The 27,430-nt window shown below is 46.4% G+C and overlaps 1 protein-coding gene across 21 annotated transcripts in view; it reads right to left on the bottom strand.

Annotated features, from left to right (window-relative positions):
* Window positions 1-6,517: 6,517 nt before the first annotated feature.
* The window catches only part of adgrb2 (adhesion G protein-coupled receptor B2), a 99,827-nt gene continuing 78,914 nt past the window's right edge, over window positions 6,518-27,430 (bottom strand). For 4 of the 21 annotated variants that reach the window (XR_015103637.1, XR_015103633.1, XR_015103638.1 and 1 more), the window contains 12 exons: window positions 26,578-26,677; window positions 26,112-26,183; window positions 24,328-24,420; window positions 23,295-23,501; window positions 22,425-22,464; window positions 22,027-22,041; window positions 20,831-21,003; window positions 19,769-20,458; window positions 18,250-18,285; window positions 17,029-17,142; window positions 9,768-11,196; window positions 7,350-7,453 (listed from right to left, as the gene is read on the bottom strand). Coding sequence is in view for 9 of the 21 variants with exons in the window: in XM_086136089.1 (XP_085992215.1) it covers window positions 7,277-7,453; window positions 9,768-9,821; window positions 17,029-17,142; window positions 18,250-18,285; window positions 19,769-20,458; window positions 20,831-21,003; window positions 22,027-22,041; window positions 22,425-22,464; window positions 23,295-23,501; window positions 24,328-24,420; window positions 26,112-26,183; window positions 26,578-26,677 (1,771 nt within the window). In the remaining 12 variants the exon portion in view is untranslated. Of the gene's footprint in view, window positions 7,454-9,767; window positions 15,416-17,028; window positions 17,143-18,249; window positions 18,286-19,768; window positions 20,459-20,830; window positions 21,004-22,026; window positions 22,042-22,424; window positions 22,465-23,294; window positions 23,502-24,327; window positions 24,421-26,111; window positions 26,184-26,577; window positions 26,678-27,430 lie in introns of those variants that run through there. The other 17 variants (XR_015103643.1, XM_086136095.1, XR_015103639.1 and 14 more) reach the window with 17 other exon arrangements.

The raw sequence follows: 27,430 nt of genomic DNA, 5'->3' as shown, positions 1-27,430 counted from the left end.
ATGGGGAATTCATGAAGGAAATGCCAATTGAATTTATGCCGAGTAGGGCTCGGCGCTCTGCAGGCATGCATAAAATCCAGATGGGACAGCGAAACAATCGACATCGGCCCGAAATGGGAAAAGGTTGGACGTGCCTCATTTGAGCCACATCCCGAGATTCATCAGCCACATTCCCCCCCAACGGCTCGACCTCTCCTTCCTTCTGCCCTTTCATCTTTTCTTCTTGATCACCTCCTGTCATGATCACAATTCATCTCTCCGCATGTCCCCCAATACGCTGTCATGAGTGAAAGCCGTAATGCCAAGCTCACGCACGATGGGCGAAAACAATTAACCGGGGCGCTTTGAAACAAGAGGCTGAATGGGAGCGAGTGGCTGAGAAAATAAAAAGAACGTGCGGCGCAAGACGATCGGGCCGATCAGAAATCAAAGAGATGGTTTCGGCCGCGGTTGATGAGCTGAAATACTGCTGAGATGAAATAGTCTGTTAAGAAAACGCAGTGTTATAGGCTCCACTGTGGCTTTGTTAGCTTGCCTCCCAACACCACATACTTAGCCCGGTTAGGGACAATTTTTAAACCGTCCTTTTTGAAAAAAAACCCGTTTCATCCTCCATCCTTTGTCCATCTCGGACGGATGGGCCGTTGGCTCCCAGGAACGGAAAGCCCATCTCTGGCTTTTCTGAAATACATTGCAAGGTATCGGGTCCAAGATAATATCAGCTGCTACTTTCTTCTTGTAGCGCACGTAGATCGACCTTACGCCCTCTGGATAGAATGAAATGTCACATGCGACCAGTCACTGACTCAAAATCGAACTGTACCGTATGGAACGGAAAGGCCCCTCTCGCAAAACATTTCCACCACGGCACACTGTATTGAGAGTAAAGCAGTGCCCCACTGACAAAAATCATCACTGAGCGCCGCGACAGGCCTTGAGTAGGTCCCTCAATTGTATTAAATCCCCACACCACCACCCGCAGCTAAAATGCATCCTTATGTCCTGTTTACTCCCTTGCTTGGAGGCACTGTGGGATTATCACAAAGAAATTGTACTTTGTGGTTGCTGCTTGACCAGAAAAAAAGCCTGCGCATGTTTGGTTCAAGTGGAACTGACCTTCTAGTGGGAAAATAGTCCCCATCTTCTAGCCAGCTGTTAAGTTTCCCAATCGGGCAGATTGGTTGCAATTCCTGTCTGACTTTGTGCTTCGTTTGATCTTTCCCGCCGCCTGGTGCTTTTCTTGTGCTGCAAGCCCAGTGAGGGAAGACTTCGGTTTTCAATTAGAGGAAAATTGGAAGCTGTCTTGCCCTCAATAAGGGTGTCTCAAGTCGTACAGCGGCTGGGAAACCTGAATCCCCCAAAATTCATAACTTGTCCGTCGATAGCCTTTCCACAGTTGAATCTCTTTCGCCGGGAGCTTTAGGTGCTGAGGAGACTTTTCCCTGCTCCGGGTATATCGGTGCTTCACAACGAACAGGAACAATCTGCCTTGCTTGCTGTTCATCCGGCTAGTGAGGGAGTACTGATTACAAGTTTCTTTTTTTTTTCTTTTTTTGAAAGAGACTTTCCTTTGTTTCCGTCTCTGCCCGTTCTTTTCACGGTTGTTCTCGTTGTGCTATTTCCTCTAATTGTGACTCTCATCCTTGTTCCCCGCTTGGCTATCTTGGGAGTCTCTAATCATGGCCCATACCGCTTGCTTAGCTTGGCTGACGCCCACATCGACGTTGTCACTGCTGCCAGCTTTGTACTTAACACATTTCAGGTGCATCCATATCATACTAATAATCTTTTTTTTTTTCTCGTCAATTAAGCTAGTTGAGAATGACTGTGAATTTTAATAAATGACATCAAGCCTCAATAACCCCTCACTGCCGCTGTTCCTTCCCCTTGTCGAGCCATTTCATCCATGGCTCCATCTTGGTCTTGCGACCATCTAGACTTCCGTGGCCAAATATATTCCCCAACACCCCCCCTCACTTTCCCCTTCTGCGTGGCTGCTCACCACTTGGCCCCAGGGTTCTCCTCAATGTAAATGACTAGGCAGCACTCCACATGACAATCCCATTTGCAAGATGTGCCCTTCCCTTAGATGCAAAGGGAAAAAAAGGCTTGGAGAACAAATAAGTCAGCCATACGGTAATAACTTTTTTCTTTTTTGAATGAAAAGGCAAGAATATAAATGTATAAATTAGGGTTGAAAGAAAAACAAAACAGCCACCCGCGAGGATGGGGTTTTGACTCCTCAACCTCCTTCACTTGCGTTCTGAGGTTTTAGAGCCTCGTAACATTCACAAGCGTTTATAGCTTTGTGACCTTGGGGACAGCTTATGCATTAATAGGCTGGAATATAAGCAGTCTTCTTCTTTTTTTTTTTTTGGGTTGTTTTTTTCCCTGGCTCTAAAGGTTTGCCGCTGTACTGCATCTCGGAGTTTTGCCATCGTTGTTGAACTCTGCTTGTGAAAAGGTGCACGCCAGATGTATGGACGTATATGCGCGTAAATGTGTTATTTTCAATGTAGGGACAGAAAATAACACACTACAATAGCACATGGATTTCAGCTTCCTGGTTTCTGTAGTTCTGTTCGTTTGCCGTCCCGCTCCGAGTGAAGTCCTGTCATGTTGGGTCTTATCACAGTGTTTGTTTGCAGCTTAGATTTTTGCTTTTGGGCTTTGTTATTTTGGTATTTTTGGATTTCCTTGGTCTTTGTTTGTTTTGTGCTGTTTTTTTTCTTTTTTTTCCGCTTGAGATTAAATTCCGACATGCCGCCCTGATTCTCTGCACTTGGGTCCTTATCCGTGTCAAATTGCGACAATGTTTGTTGATCCGATTTGGGTTTCTTTCCCATTGTTTTTAAACGTTGAACTGTTACTTTGCATTCAGAATGCTTGAAATGAAAGAGCCATTTGAAGTCATCTCAAAGGCAGCCTACGTTATATCGGGCAGAATTGCGCTTTATAAGGTGATTATTTTCATGCTGTTTTGCAGTAGCTAGGCTATTAAATCCATAAACTATATCAAAATATGTCCCCTGGTTAAAGTAAAGGCTTACTATCCTCCGAATTGGTCAAAACCTTGCATAGGTTCCCCTAATAGCAAACCTCCTAGATCTTTATGACAATGACACACTCGGGAGGGAAGGATCATTTGTGTCCCGATTCCCAATATTTTCTTTTGTCATGCATATTCATGAAATTTGTCCCCAGCATTGCCTTTTAAAACATCGCACAAGGGATCACATCAAGCACATACTGGAGTGCAGGGCGATTTATGCAGTGCGGTGGTAATAACAAACAATACATGAACAAGAAACGTTTCCGTAAACTGGAAGAGAAGAAGTGCATACATTAATTTGTTCAGGGAAACACATTGCACCGCATTGCGATCTCAAACTATTTTCCCAGTTGATGTGATTCGTGAGTAAGGATGCTTGAAAGGAAGACGGGAAAAGGAGATGAAGCAATCTATTCCTGTCTTGCCATAGGCTGTCTTGAGTTGGCACGCAGAGGTTCTTTGAGTGGGATGAAATAATATTTCCATTCTCTCAGGAGTGAAATGGGGTCCCTGGACACATTCTCCTTTTGATCCGGGGCCACACTTCAAGGCTTTCCGCGTCATCAGTGAGAAGAGGAAGATGATGGGGGGATGGGGGGGGGGGGGGGTGATCAATTATTCTAGCTAGCAAGCTACATACAATAGTCCACTGCAGAAAAACATGCAAACCACCTCTTTCCATTTGCCATTTATGTCCAAGAATAATACCTTCTTACCTGCAGCGATTCAGCACTCAAAATATCCATCGGTCATCAACTTTCCCCCAATCGATATGTTTTTCCACGATCTAGACAAAGTGTTTACGACCAGGATGTGCATCCTACTCGGCGCTTTTGTGGCTAATGTTAGCCGTGATCTAAATTAAACCTAAAAAACCAAATGGACAGCTTTTGATTTTCATGGAAGCGATGGCCCCGAAGCCAACCAGACAGTTGCCATTTGAAAAGACCTGCTCGGTTGTTTTATCGCAAGCATCCGCAGTACATGTGGGTGGTATCCTCACCTTCTTGACACTTCCAGTTTTATCTCCAACATGCTTCCCTCTTAACAAAATACCCCGAAGGTTTGAAGCCACGTGTGCATCCTTGTCTTGTCACCTCCACTTAGTTCTCTCAAGGTTTTGTTTTGTTTTTTTCTGGTCAAACATTAGAAGGCTAAATATCTGTAAAGGAACGACCAAGTCCCGGGTATTTCTGGGTCACTTGGCATGCGAGAGAGCCTGTAGTGGACTACATTAGCCGAAGCCTACCACTAAATTATGCCAGCATTTCGAGAAGCCCTTCGGCGCTTTGGAGAGGCGATTCATCCTGACGGGAAGTAGGTTGCCATGATAGGTGACGAGTGCTTTGTTGAGAGAGCTTGGTGGAGCCAAAAGGAACATCAATGAGGCCTTTACCTCTTTTCGGACACTCCGGAAGGCAAATATCACATGGCGGTTTCCCTGTTTGTATGATACGGACGATGACATTTAGCTGATTAGCTTGGCCAGCGCTTGGATGAGGGACAGCTGATGCATTTGGTGGGGACTGACATCTCATGCTATCGTGGGAATGAATCCTTAGAGGACCGGCCTGGCTCTTCAAATAACACTGGATTTCAAACGGAAATATCGGCAGCCAAAAATTCGAGACTCTAGAGCGGAGTGAATTAGGATAGATGGATGAGATATTTAAACGTCGCTTTGCCATTGATGCATTGTTTTGTAAGCTCAAAGGATCTCCTAATATGTATTCTGCTCCATTCCAGTCACAGGCATTGGCGTTCTCCATCTCTCATGCTGACAGAAAAGCTGTAAACAAGATTCAAAATGTTTTACGTTGAAAAATCATTTCACATATTGCCGCTGTCAGTCAAAACGGGTCATTGTTGGAATTGCTCTTCGACCTTCGATTGCTAACATCCTCCATTGTGCATCAACGCAACACAACGCCCAAAAATGAATCATCTTCCGTCGCTTAGGATGCGGTCAGACTCTGTATCTCAAAAAGCAAATGAGTGCGGGAACATGCAGGGAATTGTGAGTACACTGCAAATCATCCACAGATGACCTTGAGGCAGTGGACACTCGCGTACGAAATGCTCAGACCATGTGGAGGAAAAACAAAAACAAAAAAAACGTTGACATTGATGTCTTCCAATTACACTGTGGTTTCTCACGTGTTGAAGTTGTCATGGGAACAAGAAGCATGCAAGGCTCGTGTCTTGTTTTTATTTAATAATGTAAAATGTATTGATTTATTTTTTCCTCATGTGAAGGTTGAACCCGCTTCACCTGCTCGGATGTTCTTTTCTGTTTGTCTCCATGCAGCTGAAAGAAATCTGTTTCGACACCAATCCTGGGTCGTAGGCCCTCGGCGAAGTTCGGAGGAATGTCACCTTAAGCATTGTCGACTTGGGGCTGGATCTCTCGAGGAGGAGAAAACGGAAGAGTTGCCTCTGGAGCGCCTGGCTGAGAAGGTTAAAGGAGCTGCACTCTCGACCATCGGTGGGCTGACCAGCTCTGCCTCAAGCCCGAAAATGCAAATTTCCCTTTGGATCTTCTGCTGACGTGGCCTCGTTGTCAGAGGTGAGCGCACGAAACGCGTGTCTCGTAGAAACTGTCGGAAGAGCCAGGAGGGTTGAAGGTAATCGAATAAAATGCGCTTAATGAGTGACTGTGTAAATGTGTGAGTGGAGGTTTGCTACCTCATTAGAACAGGACATTTATTGTGGCAACTGTCTGAGGAAGCAGATGCAAGAATTTCCCGCCACTTTGGTGGTAGAAGGTTGGAAATTACCTCCGTCGGAGAAATTGTCACCCTGTTCAAGGGAAAAGTCAGCCTAGTTACCCTAGGTAAACCGCTGACTCTCAAATTTGCAAAATGGAGGTACTAAATGGTAAGACCGCGGATAAAATGAATCCTAAAATGAAGTTAACATGTACGGACTGGAAATTCGTAGAGAGCCAATGTCCTTCAAAGATAAAACATCTAAATTTGTGGATAAAAAAAATATAATTTCGCTGGCCGGCTGAACACACAAACATTAGTGCACCTGCAGGATAATCTTAGAACTAAGTGCGAAAATGACAGAGAGAAAATGGATATGGATGGGTTCGAAGACGTTGAGTTCTGGATGTTCTTGGCTGAAAAGAGGCAGAAAGTGAAAGAGGAAAAGGCAATAGAGAAAGTTGAAAGAAGGGAACGTGTCAGTGAGATGGAATTTAACCATGACAAGAGCGAAGGAAACGTTATGTTTCACAGGAGAGAGGATGATGAGTTGGGACCGGTAGGAGTAAAACAGAAAGTGGAGAGGGAAAATGAGCTTGAGATGACATTCTGTTACACCATCATTGTATTCATCCCTTCCAACTTCGACATCTCCTTTTCCACCATCCCCTCCACCCTCGTTTCGAGGGGGCCATCCAATGACCTCAATCATAGTTTTTTTTTTTTTTTGTGTGTTCATTAAAAGTTTCAAACCATATGGGAGGACATTTCTTTAATCAAGCCATAGAAAATACAAAAACGTGGAATGCAACGTTAACACAGAGGATGCGTGTGGGGTGTCGAGGTGGGATTTTTGAACTGGGACCTGAATAAGAGGTTGGCATGTATTTGTGAGCAGCTTGTTTTGTGCCCCCGCCCACCAAGTTATCCAAAAATAAAACAAAAATAGACACACCCAAAAAAAAAAAAAAAAGAGAAAATACTGAGAACAAGAATGTTTATCATTCATTAGAGGGGCAAAGGAAATAAATGAGAGCAGAGTTGCTGCGGGTTGGGGGAGTTTCCGACCGTGTGAGATTTCCCCTCTCCCCTCGCTACAAAAAGAGCTGAGCGGTGCAGAAAGTCTTCATTTAGTTTTCTCTCCACTGAAAACCAACAACTTTTTCCTTTTTTTTTTTTTTTTTTGTTTGTTCCTGTTGTCGGCAATAAACATCTTCTCTGAAATACATTTTCATAGTTTCTTAGTCCAAAATGGTCTCCGGTCACAGACATGTCAAAGTTTCTGTTCTGTCTTTTGAATCGTCTCTGTGAAAATATAGATTAGAACAGTCTTCTCTTCATGTCTGGCCACCACTGCAGCGGTAAACAAAGTGAGCCCGGAATCCAACAGAGCACGGTGCAGAACATGTTTGTGTGTGTGTGTGTGTGTGTGTGTATTTTTTTTACGTGTGCGTTGGAGTAAATGTCTTCTGAAGCTCGGTGTCTTGATGTGTGCGCGTGGCCAACGGGAGCGCGGTCACACTTCGGTCTGGAAGTCACCCTCGGAAGAGTCCGGGGTGTTTGCCGAGGATGAGTCCCAGTTCTTATTGTGTAGCTCCATGCGGTCTTTCTGCTCCCCTGGCATGATGGTCAGCTCAGGGGTCATGGTCTTAAAACTGTCCCACGAGCTTCTGTCCTCGGGGGTTGACTTGTCCTGACGGAGATGGAGAGGACAAAAAAACAAAAAACAAACAAGCCATGTAAGGTAACATTCCAAATAAAAAAATTAAAAAAAAAAAGAAGCAGATGGATCAGTGTACTCCCTGCGGAGGAAATCTTGTCTTACGGAAGCTGCTTCTTGTTTTTTCGCTGCATTCTACAGCACTTTTATCTGTGTTGTTTAAAGCAGTGACAACGCTCAAAAGTGGACCGATAAGGAGGGAACAGGAGCATTAAGTTGATCTAACGTTTTTTTTTTTTTTTTAAACAAACCATCTGTTCCGTCACATTTACTTGGAAAAGAAAATGAAGCAGGCAGCTATCCAGCCGCCTTTGAAACTGTGTGAGCAACAAATATTTTTTATTTTTTTTTTGTCATTTAAAAACAACTATGAACTGATTTTGTAAATACAAACAAGGCACTTTCATCCGATACCTTTCAAACGTGTCTCTCGGTGATATTATGGTCCGTCCTAGTGGCTCCATGAGATGCTTGGACTTCACCTTCATGAAGTAATCAAAATATTTGTAGAAGCCCGACAGCAGGGGCGCCCAAAGTTTTTCGTTTGAGGGCCGCATTCATTAAAATGCAAGGATGCAAGGGCCACTCCAAGCATTCCTCCACTTTAACGATTTAAACGCGCTGAAATCAGTCAAGCAAGCAATGCTATTGTGTGAACATCTTCGAGTGACTTTGGAAAAGTGTCGCGCGGCAGCTTGATGTTCACGGTCATGAGGCAGATTGCTTTTTTTTTTTTTTTGGTCCGAAAGATTTTAGTGTGGCCAAGGGCCCTGTATCTCACTTGCCTGTGGGCCGCTTCAAATGTCACTTTGAATATATGCCGCGGGCCACTAAAAAATGGATGGCGGCCCGCAAATGGCTCCCGGGGTCTTACTTTGGACATAACCTGCCCTACAGGATATGACAGATCGCATCACACCGCATTGTGATTACCCCTTGGAAAATGTGTGATGTTGAGCTTATATTTTCATTGCCATTTGTTGATCACAAGAGTGGCTGACAGGTAGCAAAATGTTCCTCTTGTCAGACTTAGTGGAGGTCAGAACGCTGCATGTCCCTGGAGTTGTCATCGTGTTTTCAAAAAGATTAAATCAATAGGTTTTGTCGATTTCAAACTTGGCCCCAGCAACTTTTGGAAGCCGGTATGTTGCCGCTTCAAACATGGTCGACCGTGCCAACCCATGCTGCAAACAAACCAGACGCTCAGTCTTTTGTACCCTTCAAAATGAGATACTTTCATTTTCGGCAATCAAACGTGGCAAACCGGCAGGATGCGGAGTTGTTGTGAAGAGGCATCCATCCATGTTGATATATTTCGCGACCGAGTAGCAAAGCTGCATTGCCTCCTACTCCGAAACAGTCGGCTCCACTTCACATGGACTAATCATGGGATGAAACCCTGCGGGCTGGCGGTCTGTGATCGCTGCATGTGGTCCTCAGATGTGCCCCCAACCCCACCCCCCGCACATGTAAAATGCATGTTGGGGGATTAACTACTGTATAGGCAGAATTAAGCACCACTAAGGATTATTATTCAAATGCCATTCTTCTGCTTGTGGAGATAATGATTTGCAGATTCATGCTGTGGCGACTTGGGGGGGGGGGGGGGGTGAGTCGCAAAGATGCTTCTTGCTAAAAATGTAAAATAGAAGCAAATGAGATGGATTACTTGTGAGGGCGGACCATGCAAGGGAAGATAATATGGGGCTGTGGACAATTCTTCAAAATGGGACAATGCAAACGGGCTTTTCTGGTTTTCTTCCATAGCCAAAGTCGTTTCTTGAGCATCCTTACACCTCCAAAATTCCTTTCATCCGGCCATTGGTGTAATCCGCACACTTAATCCCAAATCTATCCGGTCACTAGGGACTCACAAAATACAACTCAAGAGATCTGCAGTCGTACAGAGTGCCCGCCCGGAAGTACGATGATCATTGCCGGAGCTCCAGGGAGCAATATCTGCCTGATTATCATTCTTGCTGCGTCACATTCTGACAGTTGGCAAAAAGATGAATACAAAAAGCGTAATCGGGGAGCCAATTTGCATGCTAACTGCTGACGAAGGAGCATTTTGTAACGCGGGAGTGTGCGTAATGCAGCAGTTAAGCCCCGGCGCGATCCCCGGGAGAGCAGGCTAACGCGATTGTGTTGCTTCTGCATGTCTATCCATTGCCTGTCGCCATCTACGCGGGCCTCTGTTCCTCCATGCCCAAAAGCGCCAGCTCATCCTGTTCAACCCCCCCCCCCCCCTCCCATCTAGATCTCTGCCAGAAACCCCTCTACTTACACTGGATGAGTTCTTTTCACCTCCAGCAGACGAAATGCTCCATCGCTTTTCCCTCTGCGGCAGTGAAAAGGGAGGAGGCATGCACGAAGCGGCGACCAGAGACACAGACAGACAGAGAGAGAGAAAAACAAGGGAGAAATGAGAGAAAAGGAGGAAATCAAAGTCACTCGCAACTCTGCTTTTACACAAACAGCATTGCTCTTGCCACTGGCGGGTGAACGGGTCGCTTTTGCTTTGTTGACATCATCGCTTCTCTCCCACTCTTTCTCTCTCTGCCCGTCACTCAAAAGCCCTCGTCAGCGTCCAAATGATCAATGATCATTGAAATGACCTAACGCGCAATCTTGGACTTGTTGTCCAACTTTAAAAATAAAGCGTGGAAGATGGCATTAGTTTAGAGAACCTAAACTTTTGGTGAATCTCGATACAACAATGGTTTCTGACGGTATGGTCACGGTATTAAAATTACAGCATTAAAATGCATACTTTTTGCAATAGTGGGGTAAATAAAAAAAAATGCATTTTTCCTCCTCATTGAACACAATCTATTTTAGTTGTAAACAAGATATAGAATGTGTGGTCTATTAAGAAATGTGTAAACCTGATAAATCAATCAAAGATGTTAACAATCGTCTCTTCTAATTCTTCTTACCGAGTCACAGTGTCACTAGCGGGCTATTTTTAGTGGGCTCCTCATGTTGTCCTTGGGGCTAACAATTACGCGCTGGCACCGCGGATTTTGTTTTTTTCAAAAACATTTTTTTTATATTTCAGGACAATTAACATTATTAGTCAAAAGGCGTCCATGCAGGTGTCTGTAACTGCCACCACTTTCGTCCAACCTCCTTCGGCCCCACTCATTGTCCGTGAATAACTGCTCACCCCTCCCTTCTCTGCTCACCGAGAAGGAGAACCAAAAAAAGTTAATTGGAGGTTATTCATTTCAAAAAGAAGGCTTGTTTGCTCAACTCTGCAAGGAGCCAATCAGTTTGTGCTGTGCGTCAAAGTCCCCTCAAACAAGAAAAGAGCTCATTATTGGTGACAGACGGTATTCGCGGTTACTGAAACCTTGACCTTTTTAAAACCACCGTGAACCGTCAAACTGGTAATTGGCCTACGCTTCTTTGAATACAATTTTAAAAAATGATAATAATAACATGTACGACAAAGACAGAACTAAAAGCACCAGAAGTAACAGGCTATTTTTTTGAGAGGAAACTACAAGTGGCACAAAGCAAGCAAGGCAAGGAAAATAATGCAGAACTTGTTCAGCACCAACTAAGCACAGCAGTGGCCCTGGCGCCGAACGAGCACCAAGTTTTCTGGGGTGGAAAAGGGCTATGAGAGGAGTGAGAGGGTGAGTGGGTACAACTTTACCTTTGTTGACTTGGTTGCCCATGGATCTGCAGCCTGTCTGGCTACACTCAAACTGAGACGTGACAATAAGCAACACAAAGACCCCCCCATCAGCCAACAAAGCACATGAAACAGGGGGGGGGGGGGACAAAAGAACAATCAATATAGCAAATTAAAATACATATGGAGTATTAGGCTCACAAGAAAAAAAAGTAAATGGCGTGACACATGGAAGAAAACAAATAACATTTAAAAATGCACAAGCAAACTGAGTGGATACCAGAAAGTATTATTTATTTATTTTAAAAAAAGTTTATTTTTTAAAAGGTCTCCCCTTTCTGAGTTGTTATCTTAGTCAGCAAAAGCATGAGTAGCATCATTTGGCCTTGAGTTGGAATGAAATGGGTTCTACAAACAACCAGGCCCTTCAAAGGAGCCAAATTAGGAGAATGTAGGGCGAATAAATTCCATTAGTACAACACATTGCAAACAAACGAGCAATCAGACGCGCGCTGTCTGGGCTGTAATGAGAAGCCATGTGATCCAGGGCCAGCGCCGCCGCACTGAAAACAGTCCCCTCGCTAGTGAATCAGCTTTTTACGCCTTTCTTTAATTGGCCCAAGTGAGCCGAAACGGCATTACGCCGCTCGGCGCATGAAGCCGGGGCGAAGCTTGCTTGATTTCAAAGCCACCGCGACACAAAGCAGGTCTGCCCGATGCTCAATTTCCTTGGGAAACTGTTGCGAGTACCCAACCAAAGCTAGAGCAGGATGATATTACAGTGAAACTCCTCTACAACGAAATCATGTTTGCAGCAAGCAAATTTTCACAACAAAGGGTTTTTCCCTGTAGCAAATTTGACCTCAGATGTACACCCACACACCCACACACACATGCGCACACACAAACGTATGTGTAGTCTTTATTTTTATTCCAATAGTGCATAAGTATGAGCACACACTTATTTGACACTTCATATAGTCAGTATACTGTTGTATATGTTAGTTGCTCCATGTACAGCACTTTGTATGCAGCGATGGCTGTTTGAAAGTGCTCTATAAATACAGTGAGTTGAGTGTAGAAAGAAAAAAAAGGGAAAGAAATTGCGAAATTTACAATCAGCATTCACGCTCACTTCCATCAATTTCTTGGATAATGTATTTTATTTTGCTTCCTCCGTCTTTCATTTTGATCACTTTTACCCTCTCTTCCAGTGTCAGAATGCAAATGGTGTTAATGCATGAAGATTTTTTTCACATTAGGGGTATTTTCGCCCATGTAGGTTTCGTTGTAGAGGAGTTACATTGTAATTAGAAGCAAGCTGACGGGGGGAAAATTCATCAATTTAAGCCTCAAATGGGTAAAGAAGAGGGAAACGAGGGAGGCGGAGAGAGACATGACGTCAAGCTGTGAGGACAAACAGAGGGGAATTAGATTAAGGGTGGTGGCGGGTGGGTGTGCAGACAAGCAGGCAGGCTTGTTTTACTGTCGGAATATAAAAGGCCCTTTTGCTTAACTCCATCAAATCGATTTTCGGGACCTCCCGGGTTTTAAGTGCAAGCAAATTGGCCACCTTCAATCAACAGGGGAAAAAAAAGGCTGCCAGTACAAATGATCTATCTTCAATGTATGAGACATCACCAAAGTACACACATTACCTTCTCTAAACGTCCCTCCACTTGCCAAAAACCATCAATTACAGTTGTCACGGTTAACTATCAATTCATAAAACCACCACCCTGAGTCGGCCCTCTTCTTTTTATGATGCAGCCTCCTCTCTTTAAGATCCATGCCACCATACATGTCGGCACTGGAGGGGGCCTCCGCATTGGGCTTCCAGGTCACATCATCATCATCGTCATCATCAGGCAGTTTGAAACTGCAGAGAAAAGTTTCCCTTGTCTGTGCCATCTGCATTCAACGCAGACACGCGGTGTCTTGCTGCAAAGGGGAGCCAAGCACACCTCACTTAATCAAGAACGCAGCGGGCGACAGGAGGCCAATACTGTATCCGCCACAAAATGCCTCCGCCATGCCCATGATGTGGCACAAACTCTCCCTCTGCTCCACATCCGACACGCGCGCACGCGTGTGGCAGCCGTCCTCCGCAAGCACAAGTATGACATCATAAGCACCACGTGCAAATATGTGGTATGACCCCTCTGGACCCCGCCAAGAGAAAAAGGCGACCGTTCTGCTTTTGTCTGCCAAGAAGCGGCTTGAAATCGGAACAATGGAGCAGGCGCCAGTGCCTGTACGCACACTGCCTCTTGCAAACCGTGAAATTTCTGCTTGCCATAACGCCCCTCCCACTACTGCAAGTATCAACGATGTTTATAGCAATGCAATTTGAATTACCTCAGATCGTCGACATAAAAAGCCCACATAATGTGTGTGTGTGTGTGTGTGTGTGTGTGTGTGTGTGTGTGTGTGTGTGTATATGTACATGTATGCATCATATATGTACAGTATGTATGTGTATATGTGTACCTCTGTTATGACTTCATTGTAATTATATACCACACTTAGATTTAAAGAAAAAAGTATTGAAGACTGGTTACTCAAGCAATCAGGGCTTAGCAGAAAAGCCCGTGATTGATTTTCATCGTTTGGGGCTAATGGGGAGCTTTGTGATGAAGTGTCTGTCTGCCTTCATACAGGTTCTTTTCATTTGTGCTAATTGAGCATCACGATGAGTCATTACTTCATGGCCCAAAGCTATCAATTTGGTAAACACCGGCATGACCAACTAGGTAGCGCACAAGTGGTGTGATTGAAGATCTGTGATGGTTCTGTGATGGGTCCGCATTTCGATCGTTGTCTCTTGGACATTTTCTGGTATCCACTCATCTCCTCGACAAAGTAGCACTCGGATCCAAACTTAGCGGAGAGGGAAAATGGATCAAGCCTTCTTAACCCCACAAGCCTTTGTGATATTTCCGAGAGGCTCATCAGCACCTCCACACGCACGGCGCGCAGTTTAGCCCTGTTTGCTTGCCAATGGCCGAGTTTATAGCGAGGATATCATGCTTTATGAGGTGATTATGAATCTGTTTGCATGGGTCATTGTCTTTAGGATTTATTCCAAAATTCTAGTGGCTAGAAGGCTTTAATTCGGGTTTGGGAAGGGACGCAATGGCTTCATGGTTGGACACTCCACATGTAATGACGTGACAGCAATAGAAGCACAACATGTCAAGCTTGTGATAATTTTTCTTGTTTGTTTGTTTCAAAGGTAACTTATCCAGCATCCCGTCAAAGGAAAGAAAGTCTGCTTGGGATGAAAGTAGATCAAAGTGTAGCAAACTGGCCAAATGCCAAATGTGGACACAAACTCACAAGGGCACACGATGCTGCGACACGCACGTCTTTGTCACACAACACAAGACTGGGAAGGCGGACTGTGCACGGCCGTCCACCACTCACGGCCATGTTCACAGCTCAAGTCGGACACTGATTATCACACACTGATAGAAACGGGGAGGATTTGCGGGTGCCACATGTCGACATGGACTCTCAACAAGTGCCAAGCCACACCCTTCTCAGATTGCGCAACATTTCCCATTCCACATGTGCTGCACTAATGATGACAGATTACAATTGGTCGTGTTTACTTGACTGAAAAAAAAAAGCTCAGTCATTGATTTGATCATTTTAAGCACCGTTAGCTTTAATTGAACTCGTTCTCTTTTATATAATGAGGGAGGGCAAAGCTGTAGCGCCATGTCACAAATTCTGTCCGTCAATGTTTTGACATTTCAGTCCACTTTGCACCAAGTGTTTCGGTTCAGCTCGACAGTATACTTTGCTATTCTGACCTCTCTTTCCAGTGTGGCTGCATCGGCAATACTTCATCATCAGCGACGTGAAGAGCTTTACATCATACAAATGCAACCCCGTCATGATGACAGATTAACCCTCCATCCATCCATCCATCCATTTTCTAATCCGTTTCGCCTCAGGAGGGCCGCGGGCCACCTCGTTTTAGATGACAAAACTTGCAATTGGAATCGCATCGGATGGCACTGCAATTGGTCGCAAATTGTGGACCCTAACAGACTCATCTGAACTCTTACTGCTTGGTGAAAGTGGGACAGACATTTGCACACCCAGTGGCAAACGATGACATTCACACGAGTGAACTGTTCCCCACCAAAAGTGGGGCTACTTTATTGGGAACTGAGAGGGGGCTCTAGCGCACGAGGCTTACGTTGACTTTCTTTGTAAACCAAAGAAGCTCTGCGCACGAGCGTCGGTTCTGTGTTGTGCCTTGGCGGTGGGGTTGGGGGAACCTGTTTTAGAAGAAGTTAAAGGGTGTTTAGGACCTCGGTGACGGCGCTCTTTCGACACTTTGGAGTAGAGAGGGGAGAGTCCTGCAGAGAGTCAGGAGAGTTACTCTCTTTTGTCGTCGTTACCTGCAATAGGTCATGAATTGTGAGGGCAGAGACAGAGAAGTCCAGCATCTGACTTTAAGAATGAGTTTCGACTTTTACGCTGCTTTGTGTTCAACTGCCCCTCACGTCGCCGACGTTATTATCGTTGACATTACCTGTCACGCAGCAATGCAGAGAGCTTATGAGCGTTAATATGAAATTATTAAACCATTACTCGTGCTGTAATTGTCGATGAAATGGAGGTGACACCGGGCGGGCTCTGCGGAAAAAAACAAAAACAAACAAACACACCAAACAGAAAGGAACACGGCAACAGAGGGGCACCAATCCCTACAAGTACACACGAGCTAATGTCTCTCTCTCACACACACACACTTCATCTCCATAATTAGTGTATCGTCAGCGTGTCCGTGTCTGGGGGTGACTCTCAAAGTGAGTTGTTGACAACGGCACAGATAAATTGAAGCTGGGTCCTGTCAAAAGGCTGACACTGATAGCATTAGCCGTGTCATTACTCACAGTTAAATGAACTGCCCACTTTCCTTTTTCATATAACGCATTCGGATGCCGTACGTATCGTCAGCCGCATTTTTATTTGAAGATACATTCGGCGATTATTTGCACACCAATGAGCATGCAGCAGACCGCCTGCTAATATTGCTCTTGCTGGCAGTGTGCCATTTGTCTTGCCCTTCATTCTCAATTTTATTAACAATACAGGTAACAAACGGGTAGCCGACGTGAACTTGTCACAGTCTCCATGAAGATACTGAACAAATTTGCCAGAGGAGGAAAAGGCAGGGCGTTTCCTTGTGTGTGTATGTTCCTGTGTTTGTGTGTGTGTGTGTGTGTGTGTGCGTGCGTGCACACGCACGGCGTGGCCAATATGAGCTGTGTCAGGCGCCATTCCTCCACCAGTGATGTAAAATGGATGTGAAGCCACGTGGTGCCAACGCCCGGGGAAAGCACACCCATGGAGGCTGCCCGAGTCTCCCTGGCCGTCGTCCTCTGCGCAGATGAGGAGAGTGCGAGCACGTGTTGCAATCTTAATGAAAGTGCCCCTCTGAAGGTTAGCGCCGAGTGCGCCGGGACTGGCTTTCATCTGCTGCTAATGGTCTTTTAATGAGTCAAAGACGCTGCAGTATTATACGCCCACCCGAGACGACACACACGCACACACACACACACACACAGTCTTGGTCAAACCAAGTCCACGAACTATGGATTCTAAAGACACGTGAACTAATTGGACACAGAGCCAAAGCACCTTTGGCCAAAGAACACGTGTTGTCTTCACTAGCAGTATGGTGTGATCAGCTAATGGACTTGCACGCGGGAGGTGAGCTGTCTTAGCAGTTTTTGGGGTGGTTCACTTCAATATTTGACGTATGTATACATGGATGTTTACTTTGCCGTGGCAGGGGGGTGGGCGTGCGGCTGTGACAAATTGCAGGGCTTATTGAATTGGTGCAGGGAAGCTCCCAAGCTAAATTTGAGGCAGTTGGTCTTACCTTGAACGTGGACATGGCTGGGTCCCTGCTATACCTGTCTATGGTGTGGAACTTGGAGGAGTGGTTGAGCTCATGGTACAGCTCAGAGTGTCTTTTGCGAGTGTGCATCACTTTCTGGAAGGGAAGAAAGGAAGGGGACACCAAAAAAAAAAAAAAATGAACCAAAGAGTAAACAAAATAAGTGGAAAGGGGAGCAAAGTGGGGTGGGCAAAATGGGGCTGCGGTGGGGGTTTGGTGGAGGAGCGCGTGCGGACAAAGCGAAGGGAACGACAGCGATGATCTTCGTTGAAGGGATTGAAGATGGCTCGCTGGCCGATGCGGTTCCTTATTTCTTTGCTCTTTTTAGAGTTTGGCAATTAGAGGGCTGATTTGAATTGGTGATATGATTGACTGCTGTGATTGTGTCATGTGGATGATGCTGTCATTTCCATAGGCACAGTTCCCAGCTTGTTCTCTGACCGACATAAGCGCGCCGCTTGAAAATAATGTACAGTACTCTAACTGCAAAATCAAACAAACAAAGGGCTAAACGCTAACTGTGGTCATGCAACAGCCAGTGGTGAATCCAGTTCAATTGCCAGAAACAACAGTTAGTAGCTTGCCACAAGTCAGACGGCACATACGTCCAGTGCACATACGTGAATGTCCAGTCTTTCAAAGAATCCCATTCGAACTAAAACCCCTCCCAGTATGGAAGGGAATTCTACACATTATGGATACTTTGGATAAGAATGACAAGACTGGAAATTCCCAGGAAAGCTCGTCGTCCTACAGAGACCGTGACTACCACGCAGACAAACTATGTTGTTCCAAAAACACCAGCCAGTCAACCAAATGCAGTGACCCCAAAACTCAACTATAAGTAATTATGCAGACACATGGAACACTCTACTTTGCTGTTTCTTTAACCAGAACCCCCGCAGCGACATTGCGGCGTGATCTCTCTTATTAATTGTACAAGACAGTGGGATGCGTGACCCATCAAGTTATAATTTATCACCGCATTCATTTGGTGAGGCAGAAAGAAGGGCATTTGTTGGAGAAACAGCAGATGACGAAAGTCTGTTCCGCACCCGCTATTTGCCTTGCATGCAGGGGTGAGGGGGGGGGGGGGGGTTATGCGATGCTCCGATGTATGCTAAATCAAGTCCTTGGCAGAAGCACAAACGGAAGCAAAGACAAGCAGCTACTGTATAAGGTGATGGCGGTCCAAGACCTTACCTCAAAGTCCAGCTCAGAGTATCGTACTCTTTTCCTCTGCAAGAGGAGCGGGCCGAAGGGGAGAGAAGAAGGCGTCAATATCCACCCGCTAATATTGATCTGTAGCTCTGACCCTCACCTTAGGGTCACTTAAATTAAAAAAAGAAGAGAGCTAATATGTTCTGGTTTCCCAACAGCAGACACATTCTTCGAGTCCGCAAGAAGCGCGGGCGAATTATTCTGTCCATTTCGACATAATTGGATCAGTAACGTGGAATAACCCAGAATTAGCGGGCGTTTTACACAGCCACTGATACGACCGCGTAATCGTCTGCATGCATCGGTCTTGAACGCGTTTCCGATGAAATGACAGCAAGAAAAGAACGCTCGATCAAACATACGCCAAATGTTTCTCAACCTCAAATTGGTTTCAAGACCTTCCCCGCCGTACAATTCTGCAAACGTTGTGGAGCGAGCGGATGTTTCCAGCTCATCCGCGGCCACGGCACTGAGTGGCGCCGTGTTCTGTCTCGCACTCGGAGCACGTGTTGTCTGCCAAATCTGCATCTGGCACTGAGTTGAGCTTCTACCCACAGCGAGTTAAAAGCTGTGTTTCCCCTGCAAAAAGGTCGCGAAGGCAGCCAAGTCCCCCCCCCCCCCCCACCCCCAAAAGTAAAGACATTAAAATGAGTTAATCACATCAACATCTCTTTCTTTAATAAAGAAACCGGCAATCAAGCGCACTTAGCGATGGCAATCATGCAACGTGCAGGGAAATTCCTTCGGTAGCGCTTACTGCGAAATAGGGTCTGAATGCTCTACTGGTTTCCTTAGCTCGATGAACCACTAAGCTTTTAATTCGGGTTCCCAAGCTAAAACTCAACTGCTAGCTGAACCCTATGTTGCATGGTGTTCCTGTTACATCATGATGTCATTTTCAAGAGACAGACCCCCTTCTACCCCCTACAATGTTTCCAGAGGATACAATCACAGAGTCCAATTTTCTGTCCCGCCGGTTGTGCAACTTGTGGCCTCTTTATCGTCAACCCTGAAAGAAGCCTCTCCGCTGATCGGGGAAAGTGTCCTTTTCCTCCTTTAAATCAACGTTGAGTCAATATGATCTCGATGCGTTGCTGCTGGTACAAATGTTGTGATGCTATGTTCTCAATCTGACTCACCAGCTCGCTCGTATCACCAAAGAAAACTCAGTCGTGTAAATATACCGCTCATGAGAGAGAGAGATGATCTTCACACACTGCGATATCCTGTTCTGTCAGTGCCGAAAGAATAGTTGAACGGGTCATTTCTTTGACCGTCATTATCCCCTTGCAAGTCTTTTCAAGCATTTCCTTGACCTACTGACTTACCTTTATCTACCTGGCGGATTGACCTTGAGTAGTGATCCGCACGTGAATGCAACATTATCATTTCAACACCGCACCTGCCTACAATTTTCGAACCTCAAGTGAAAAACCGAACACGGTTAACGAGCTGCGGCTCCCCGGGGAGCTCTTCTTTCAACTCTGAAAATCGTACCCACCTCGAGGGATCCCGCCGACAGGCTCGCATTGGCATTGTTGCTGCCCAGGTTGCGCGGCAGGGTTCTGGTTCTCTCCGCCGTGGTCCCCCCCGTCAGAATTTGTCTGACCGAAGGCCTCTGGCCTGGCTTGAGCTGGAGTGAATGCCCGTGAGGATGCATGTGCACCCCGCGGGGGTGTACGAGACCGCCCGGGGCCATCAGGTGGCCGTGTCCGTGGGGCAGCGTTTTGATTGTCCCGTAAGAACGGTTCAGGTTCACGTTGATGTTCATGTCGCCCACACTTGACGGCACAAAATCAGCCGGGTAGGCCTCGCTCTCGGCAGGATGGAGGGTCAAGGGAGACGGGGGAGGAGGGAACGGGGGGTCCTCCGCGGCGATGTTGAGAGGCTTGTCTTCGCCTCCCAGTCCCAGAGCTCCTCCTTGGGAGGACGGCGCCGGAGGTTTGATGGCGACCGTCCGTCGAGGTAAGACCATGTAGTCTCCCTCTCCGCCACTGCCCCCGCTCCCGGCGCTTCCGTCCTGGGATGTGCTGGAGGACCCGGGCGGCCTCGCCCAGCCGAGACCGCCGTCGGTGCACAAGTAGATGGGAGCGCCGCAGCGCTGCTGCGCCTGTTGTCTCTGCTGGTCGACATTCATCTCCTTCTTCGATGAGGACTCGCTCAGCTCGTTGAGCCCTCCAAGCTGCGGAACCTTGCGGAAGTACAGTTAGTGTATTCTTTTAAATGCAATACCACCTGGAGCAGCAGTTCATATTTCATCCGGTGTTCATGCCGCCGGGCTTCCCAAAGTGGGAGACACATTTTCCCTTCCATGTGTGACTTGATTTGAGTCAAACTTTTACCGCCTTGACGGCTATCTTTTTTTTTAAGTGATGCCGGTGTTTCAGAAACCTATCTGATCTGGCATATTTTGCCAAAAGATGTGTCTTGTGAAAAGTAAGCTTATCCGGAATGACAGCCTTAACAGTATTCCCGCAGGATGGAAGCGAATTGTCAAATATTTATCTGCACTGGCTTTTAACGTTTGGTTTCGGGAGAACATTTGAGGATGTGATCCCCATACCTGCACAACAAGGTTGGGAGGGGGGATGTTCCCGGGGAGGGAGCTGAAGTTCACCCCAACTCCCCCGTCCTGATGGGCGGTAAGTTTGGGATCATCGTCATCATCCAGGGATATCCGGGACAAGGTGCCCGTGATGGTGGCTGCGTTGCAGGTGTTCACCTCCTTGAAAATGACTGAAGGGACGCAGTAGGTACAAATGGTTCCCATCGGGGGAGCAAAGGGGCAGAGGGTGGAGGAGAATCGGGGGATTTGACTTATGTGAGCTCGACTCGTATCAGCCACGAAAAGTCAATCGCAAGCATTTCACAATTCCCATCGATGCTCTTATGTGGCTCTCACTGATACGGAGTTTTGTCTTTTGTGACCTTAAGCCTCTTCCCGGCGAATAATTGGCTCTCGAGCCACATTTTATTGTATTTTTTTTAACAGCTCAGAGAATGAGCATCATCCCCAAAATGACATCGAGCCAAATGCCTTTATTATCCCGTGGCCTCTGATCACGCAGGCATGCTGTATCAGCGAGCATCGACTCATGCCCAACTCATTTTTTCTTTTTGCCAATTTACTGCAATGCTGTAAATGGAACAAAGCATCCAACGATAGTTGCTGGAGGTCAGTTGCCATGCATATTATTCAGAACAAAAGGGGTTTTAGCCCCATGCTGGTGGTAGAAAAACATCCAGGCTATCTCCACACACAAACAGGTTATTTTTAAAAGTTTTTTTGTTTGTTTGTTTTTGCGCCCCAAAAAAAACAATCTATGAGAAGGCTGTCAACACAGAGCACTGAAATCAAACCAATGCTGTTAAATTCACAAAATCCATATTTGTAGTCCCCGTTTGTGTGGCCATCGCCTCTTTTTAAATTGTATCATTCCACACACATCGTAAAAGGCCAACGAAGTCATGCTCGACCCCATGATCATGAACCACCCGGCCCCAAACGCTCAGGAAACAAAGCGCCTTTCTTCTTGTCAAAATGCACCCAATTAAATCACGAAGAGTGGATTCTACCCATCGGACGTCCTCCCCTATGCGGACAAATACAAAACGCGATCTATGCACGCAAGAAATTCATGGCTTATACAATCGAGCTTTGAAAGGATTGAAAAGTGGAGGCCCTGAGAATAACCCGGAGGAGTTCATTCAAGTTCAACGTTGGGGATCAGGCAGGGTTAGTTCGGGTGGGCAACTTACATGGGTGTCCTCTTTCTGCGAGGTTGTAGGAGGAAGGGAAAGGGACTCCGTGTTAATGTTTCAAATGTACAATTGTATACATCCGAAAACATCCAGACACACACACACACACACACACACACTCTTGCCCAGTGTGAACCAACCAGCGCGGTGTCGAGGAGTGGCATTTTCATGCGCGATTAAAATGTCAGATGAAAGCACTCTCTTTCTCAACACACATTGGGCCGACGGAGTGTGATTGATAAGCAAGAGTAATTTGTTCGTGGGCGTTGCAGCACATAATCCGTCATGTCATCATTTGGCAAAAGTCAAACGCTTCCAGCTCAACAGTTTTTTGCGTGTCTGCGACGCTAATTGCGTTGAACAAAAGAGGTCATGACAAAGCAAGGCCGACTCACCTGTCTGGCATGCCAAGTCCACGTCCTTCTCAAAATCGGTCTGGGAAAGGGAGGCAAGGTGAGTAGAGAAAAGAAAAAAGTGACTGGCTACGATATGCGCATTGACATGAGGAGCAGCTTGCGTCAGATGTGCGATGAGGATCTCAAGTGGCCGCCTCAGTGCACCCATTCACTAGCAAGGAAGTCTTTGTCTTACAAAGTTTGTTTTGGTTTTTGTTTGTGTGTTTGTTTCTTCTGACAAAAAGTCAAAAGTGAGCACAATCATCTTTACAAAGTTCTTTCCAAAACGAATCTTGCACAGTCTGCCATTTGATAGTGAAGGAGTACCTAATAGCTTGTCTAGTGAGTTCATTTATGAACCTGGAATGGCACTCACTGCCATTTATTCCCGCACGGCCACAGTTTGCCCGAGTGAAACTGAAAGAAAGGTGCAATGTGTAAACGAAGCGCACACAATGAATTTGACGTCCACAGGATCACAGCTGCAGCCGGTTTGCTGAGCGCAGCAAAGAGCGGTGGAGGGAAACCACTCAGCCCGTTTTCGTCCACATCGACATGAAAACTGCTTGCATGAATCAAGTCCGCTCGTATCTCTGAATGGCACGGCAACAGAGGAATTCATTTTATGTGTTCGTTATTTGAGATTGGCATGGGTGGTGTTGCACTTTGCAATGCTGGCACTTTGGATCTCAAATGAAAAACCATTTTAACCTTCACATCAATAAGATACTGCCCCATCTTAGCCCGAACAGTATGTGAACATGAATTCATTTAAATGCGCCTGAACCCTCTTTTTAAAAATGCCTTTTTTTACAGATTGCACCGTTCCTCTCCTACCTATTTGACGGTCTTTTTCTACTTGTGACATACTGTTGGGCCGGCAATGTGGTTGCAACTGTGGGCATTGTTGGGCACGGCGCTTTGCTCATGCAGATAGCCGAGAACATGTCTGCGGTCGAGCCCGCCGTCGTTGCGCGGCAGACTGTGGGAACAGGCCTGCTGCTGGCACCCCGGCAGGACCAACTGTGGGCGGCTCACGCACTGGCCTGTGCCGTAATGGGCCACGTTTGGACCCTTCTGATGGTGCGGGAGAGCACAAAGTTGTCAGAAGTGGCGATGAAGCCCAATTTGTGCAGCTTTAACAAGTGGTTAGCTTTTCACATAATGTTCCTTAAACAGGACATTTGATTGAACTTGGACAAGGTGGCGTGGGGGACAATGTGCCAGGCAGGACATTTCAAGGGATTAACATTGTAATGAGATTTCCTGTGAACATTGCAGGGGGGAACTGGGGGGGGTTCTCGCTACTTTTGAATCAAAGACGTAGTCACCGCTGGTGGCGCTGCCAAAGTGTTCTTTCGAATACGATATTTTAGTTTCGTACAGATGAAGCAAAGGGAACCGGGAGAACAGAGGGTACTCATGCGTTTCCTTCCCTAATTGGAGATTGATGAACGCACATTTGTCAAGAAATGAATTTATCACCGTTTTCCTGGAAATGCTCCGCTAGGTTGTAGAAACTGAGGCTGATAAATGCCATAAAAGATTCCCTCAGCAGGCAGAGTGAGTAGCACCGCAAGGTTAATCCTCAAAGGGGCATTCAGAGACCCACCAACATTGTTGCAAAAAGATTTGACAGAGAAAAAAAAAAAATCAAAAATCAAAAGGTTAACGGAAAGATGAACCAGTGATGCAATCTGAGAGGAATATATCGGTCAAAGTCAGTGGATGATATGATACAAAGAGTATGCACTGGAGATGATTTTGGGGCGTGATGATGATGCCGTTGCTGGAATGGAATAAGGAACAGATCTCTTCCTCAATTCTCATAGCAAAGAGAACAGCCTGATCAATTGTTAATTGGAGCTGAATCCATAGCGGGATGAAATGGATCGCTATTCACCATGATCTGCACCTGTCCATTCTTGCAGGAGTCGGGGGAGTTCTCGCTGTCGTCTTTACACCCGCCCATGCCACAGCGCATCGCATCTTGCACCTGATGTGAGCGGCGGCGACAAAGGGGGAGGATGGGCGGAGTGGAGAAAGGGGAATGGGATACATGTCAGGAAAGTTCTTTGGTCATCATTGCCATTTGCCTTATTCTCATCAACTCGTGAAACGAGATGCAGTCTACACACACACACACACACATCAGGTTTATATTTGGACCAAGTGGGAGCTTTCTGGATTCCTGTTTGAACCTTGCACAATGTACTGTATCAGTGTAAACCACACAGTGGTTCTTAACCTTGTTAGAGGTAGGCACAGTTTTCTTTTCTATTAAGCATCCTGGCAACACATCCCAATTATTTGTTGAAGCACCAGTTCTCATAATGGCTTAAATCAAATAAATTGGATCGCACGGGCAGTTCCGGGCTTATTTTCCCTTCAGACTCCCTCGATATACGTCTCTCTCTCTCTCTCTCTGTTAGTCTGTCTCACTCTAGCTCTCTCCTTCCATCTCAGGAGCAACTTCATTTGTCATCTTTTGCCACTGTCAAATCCCCCGAAGGGCAGGAAACAAGCACACTCAGATACCAAGTGGCGCAAGAGCGAATGAGTACATCTCCATTCTCACCGAGTGGTCTTATCTGAGCGTATGCGCCGCTACAAATGGATTGGATTGGAGCAGCATCCATGTCTGATTAATACTGCATGTGCAAGCTTATTGGCTCCACTGTTTCCTTCCATCCGTCTCTTCCCTCTATGCATGCACTCAGAGGCGATCGTTCTCCCTGTATGTGTCACACACACACACAACGTCCATTTCTGCTCCAAACACTGCTCTCTCTTTCTCTCTCTCTCTCGCCTATCATCAGCCCGTAGTACTCTTTTGAATCTCGTTCCCCGCTCTCTGTACAAACCTCAGCATCCGTCATTTTCCCAGCCTCTGTGCGTGGTGCCCTCGGCTAACCCTCCTCACTCCGAAACCGCATATTTGAAAAATATTCACTCCTCGATGGCTCATCTCAGCGGGGCATGTGTGTCGCGGTGGTCTTTTCATTCCCTGCCGCGGTTGGCGAAACCCTGGCCACCGCTGCTGCGCTCCCACAATTCGCATTCCCTTTTTTGTCCCCTTCCCCCTCTCCGTCACGGCAGTCCCGCGTGTCTGCGAGGACGCCGCGGAAAGATTTTCATACATCCAAAAAGACTAATGCCTCGATTTCATGTACCCTGATCCCTACCGCTTTTCTGTATTGATTAAATGCAGCTTAACGTTTTAATATTCACTTACAATATGCAGGCAGGCGATACTGGATATCAGGAAGTTACGCAGGTGTAGCAATGTTAGCGCGCTGGAAAATCCGACAATCGCTCTCCGTGTGGGCGTTTCGATGGCGTCGAAACATATATGTGCATAATAAGTTTCAAATGCGGCATACCCAGGGGGCACTGCAAAGCCTGTGGCAAATTCACACAGGGGATGTATTAGTGAGGGACTTATCGTCTTATTCCATACAACATCTTGCTAAGCTCCTTAAAGCGGGCTTGGCTCCGATGGACAATGCTGCACCGCGATCCGGCATTATGAAGAAGACGCACACCAACATTGGACATAAGCAGCCAGTTAATCCCCGTCAAGTCCGATCTGCTTGTATTCCGATGCGACCTCAACCTGACCTGGAAATTAGCATGAGCTCTTTGAATATTCACCCCACTCGTTGAAGTGCAGGGAACGGGACTCACCTCTCTGCGCATGGCGCAGTGCACGGTGATGATCACGAAACCTTGGACCGAGTCGAAGACGGCAAAGAGGATCTGTTGGAAACATTTGACACCCGGTTAGTTTCTGCACACACAGTTCATCAATATCTACACGATTACTGGACGCCCAGCACATTGCTCATATTACTGTATTCATGAGACATTGGTAGCATAAATACACAGACTACTAACAATATTGTGACAACTGCATTGCAACGGAGAGCTGTGTCTATGTCGCAAACTGTGAAGTACGAAAAAGAGCTGAATCTGATCATGTTGTGAAATGCAGATATTCTGACACTGTCGCTAATTCAGCAAAATGGCCGTTGTCACTGCAAGATGGCAAATTGCCGTTTATCATGCGCCCCCCCCCCCCCCCCCCCCCCCCCAGAACACGGCTCGCGCGCATTTGTTTGTAGACGTGTGTTAGCGGACCGAGACACATCACCTGGAAAAGTGTCGAGCGGCGATCGGTTATGGCCAACACCGCTGACATCCAAGTGAGGGCCAGCAACGGAAGGACCACACAGGAGCTCCACAGAGATGCCCTGTAGAAGAGAAAGAGGAATAAAGAAGGAAGCGAGCAGGCACTCGGGTTCAAAGCAGTCCGGCGAGGTCAATTCCCTGCCTCATGCATGCACACACCCATCAGTCAAAGGTTCAGCAGCGGGTCATTTGAGGATGACTGGTACACTGAGACCTAATATTATAACTGTGAAGTGGAATAATGATGTTCAATTGGGTATATTGTGACCAGAATGACAACTCTTCACAATGGCATGGCTTCAGCGCCGTTAAGTGTTGCACTGCCCGGCTGTGAGAAGACAGGCCGAGCCTCGCAGGGAGACGTCGGCCGTTGAGCAGTAGAGGCAGCGGGCGGGGTAAAGTATCTGCGTATGTGCATTATGCCTGCGTATGCGGTAAAAGCAATGTTCTGTTCGACGACACGTAAATAAGAACCATTTGCAAGAAGACGTTGATGCTCTCTTCTTGTGGTTCTGAATTTCTCAATGTGCTTCTGTCTACGATGTGTCTCACTATACCATTTAGTCGGAGACACACGCACTTTCTACGCTGCTGTGTTTTTGAAGTGTTCTCTCAATGAAGTTGAAGTTGAGATAGCATGTACGCTAGTTGAGGTACAACAATCCTGCAACTAGAGCAGTGAAATTAAAATGCCATCGCTATCGTACACCCCAAGTGTGGTTACATCACAGCAGGCAATCGTGCGGAACACACATCTGAGCTCTGGGCAGGCTGGTTTTCCAAAATACGGTAAAACTCAAACAGGTCATCCAAGG

The sequence above is a fragment of the Hippocampus guttulatus genome, chromosome 18, assembly GCF_054856545.1.
Source record: "Hippocampus guttulatus isolate MCC_2025c chromosome 18, RoL_Hgut_1.0, whole genome shotgun sequence".
Classification (NCBI taxonomy): Eukaryota; Metazoa; Chordata; class Actinopteri; order Syngnathiformes; family Syngnathidae; genus Hippocampus; species Hippocampus guttulatus.
This window is presented reverse-complemented; position numbering and strand designations above follow the sequence as displayed.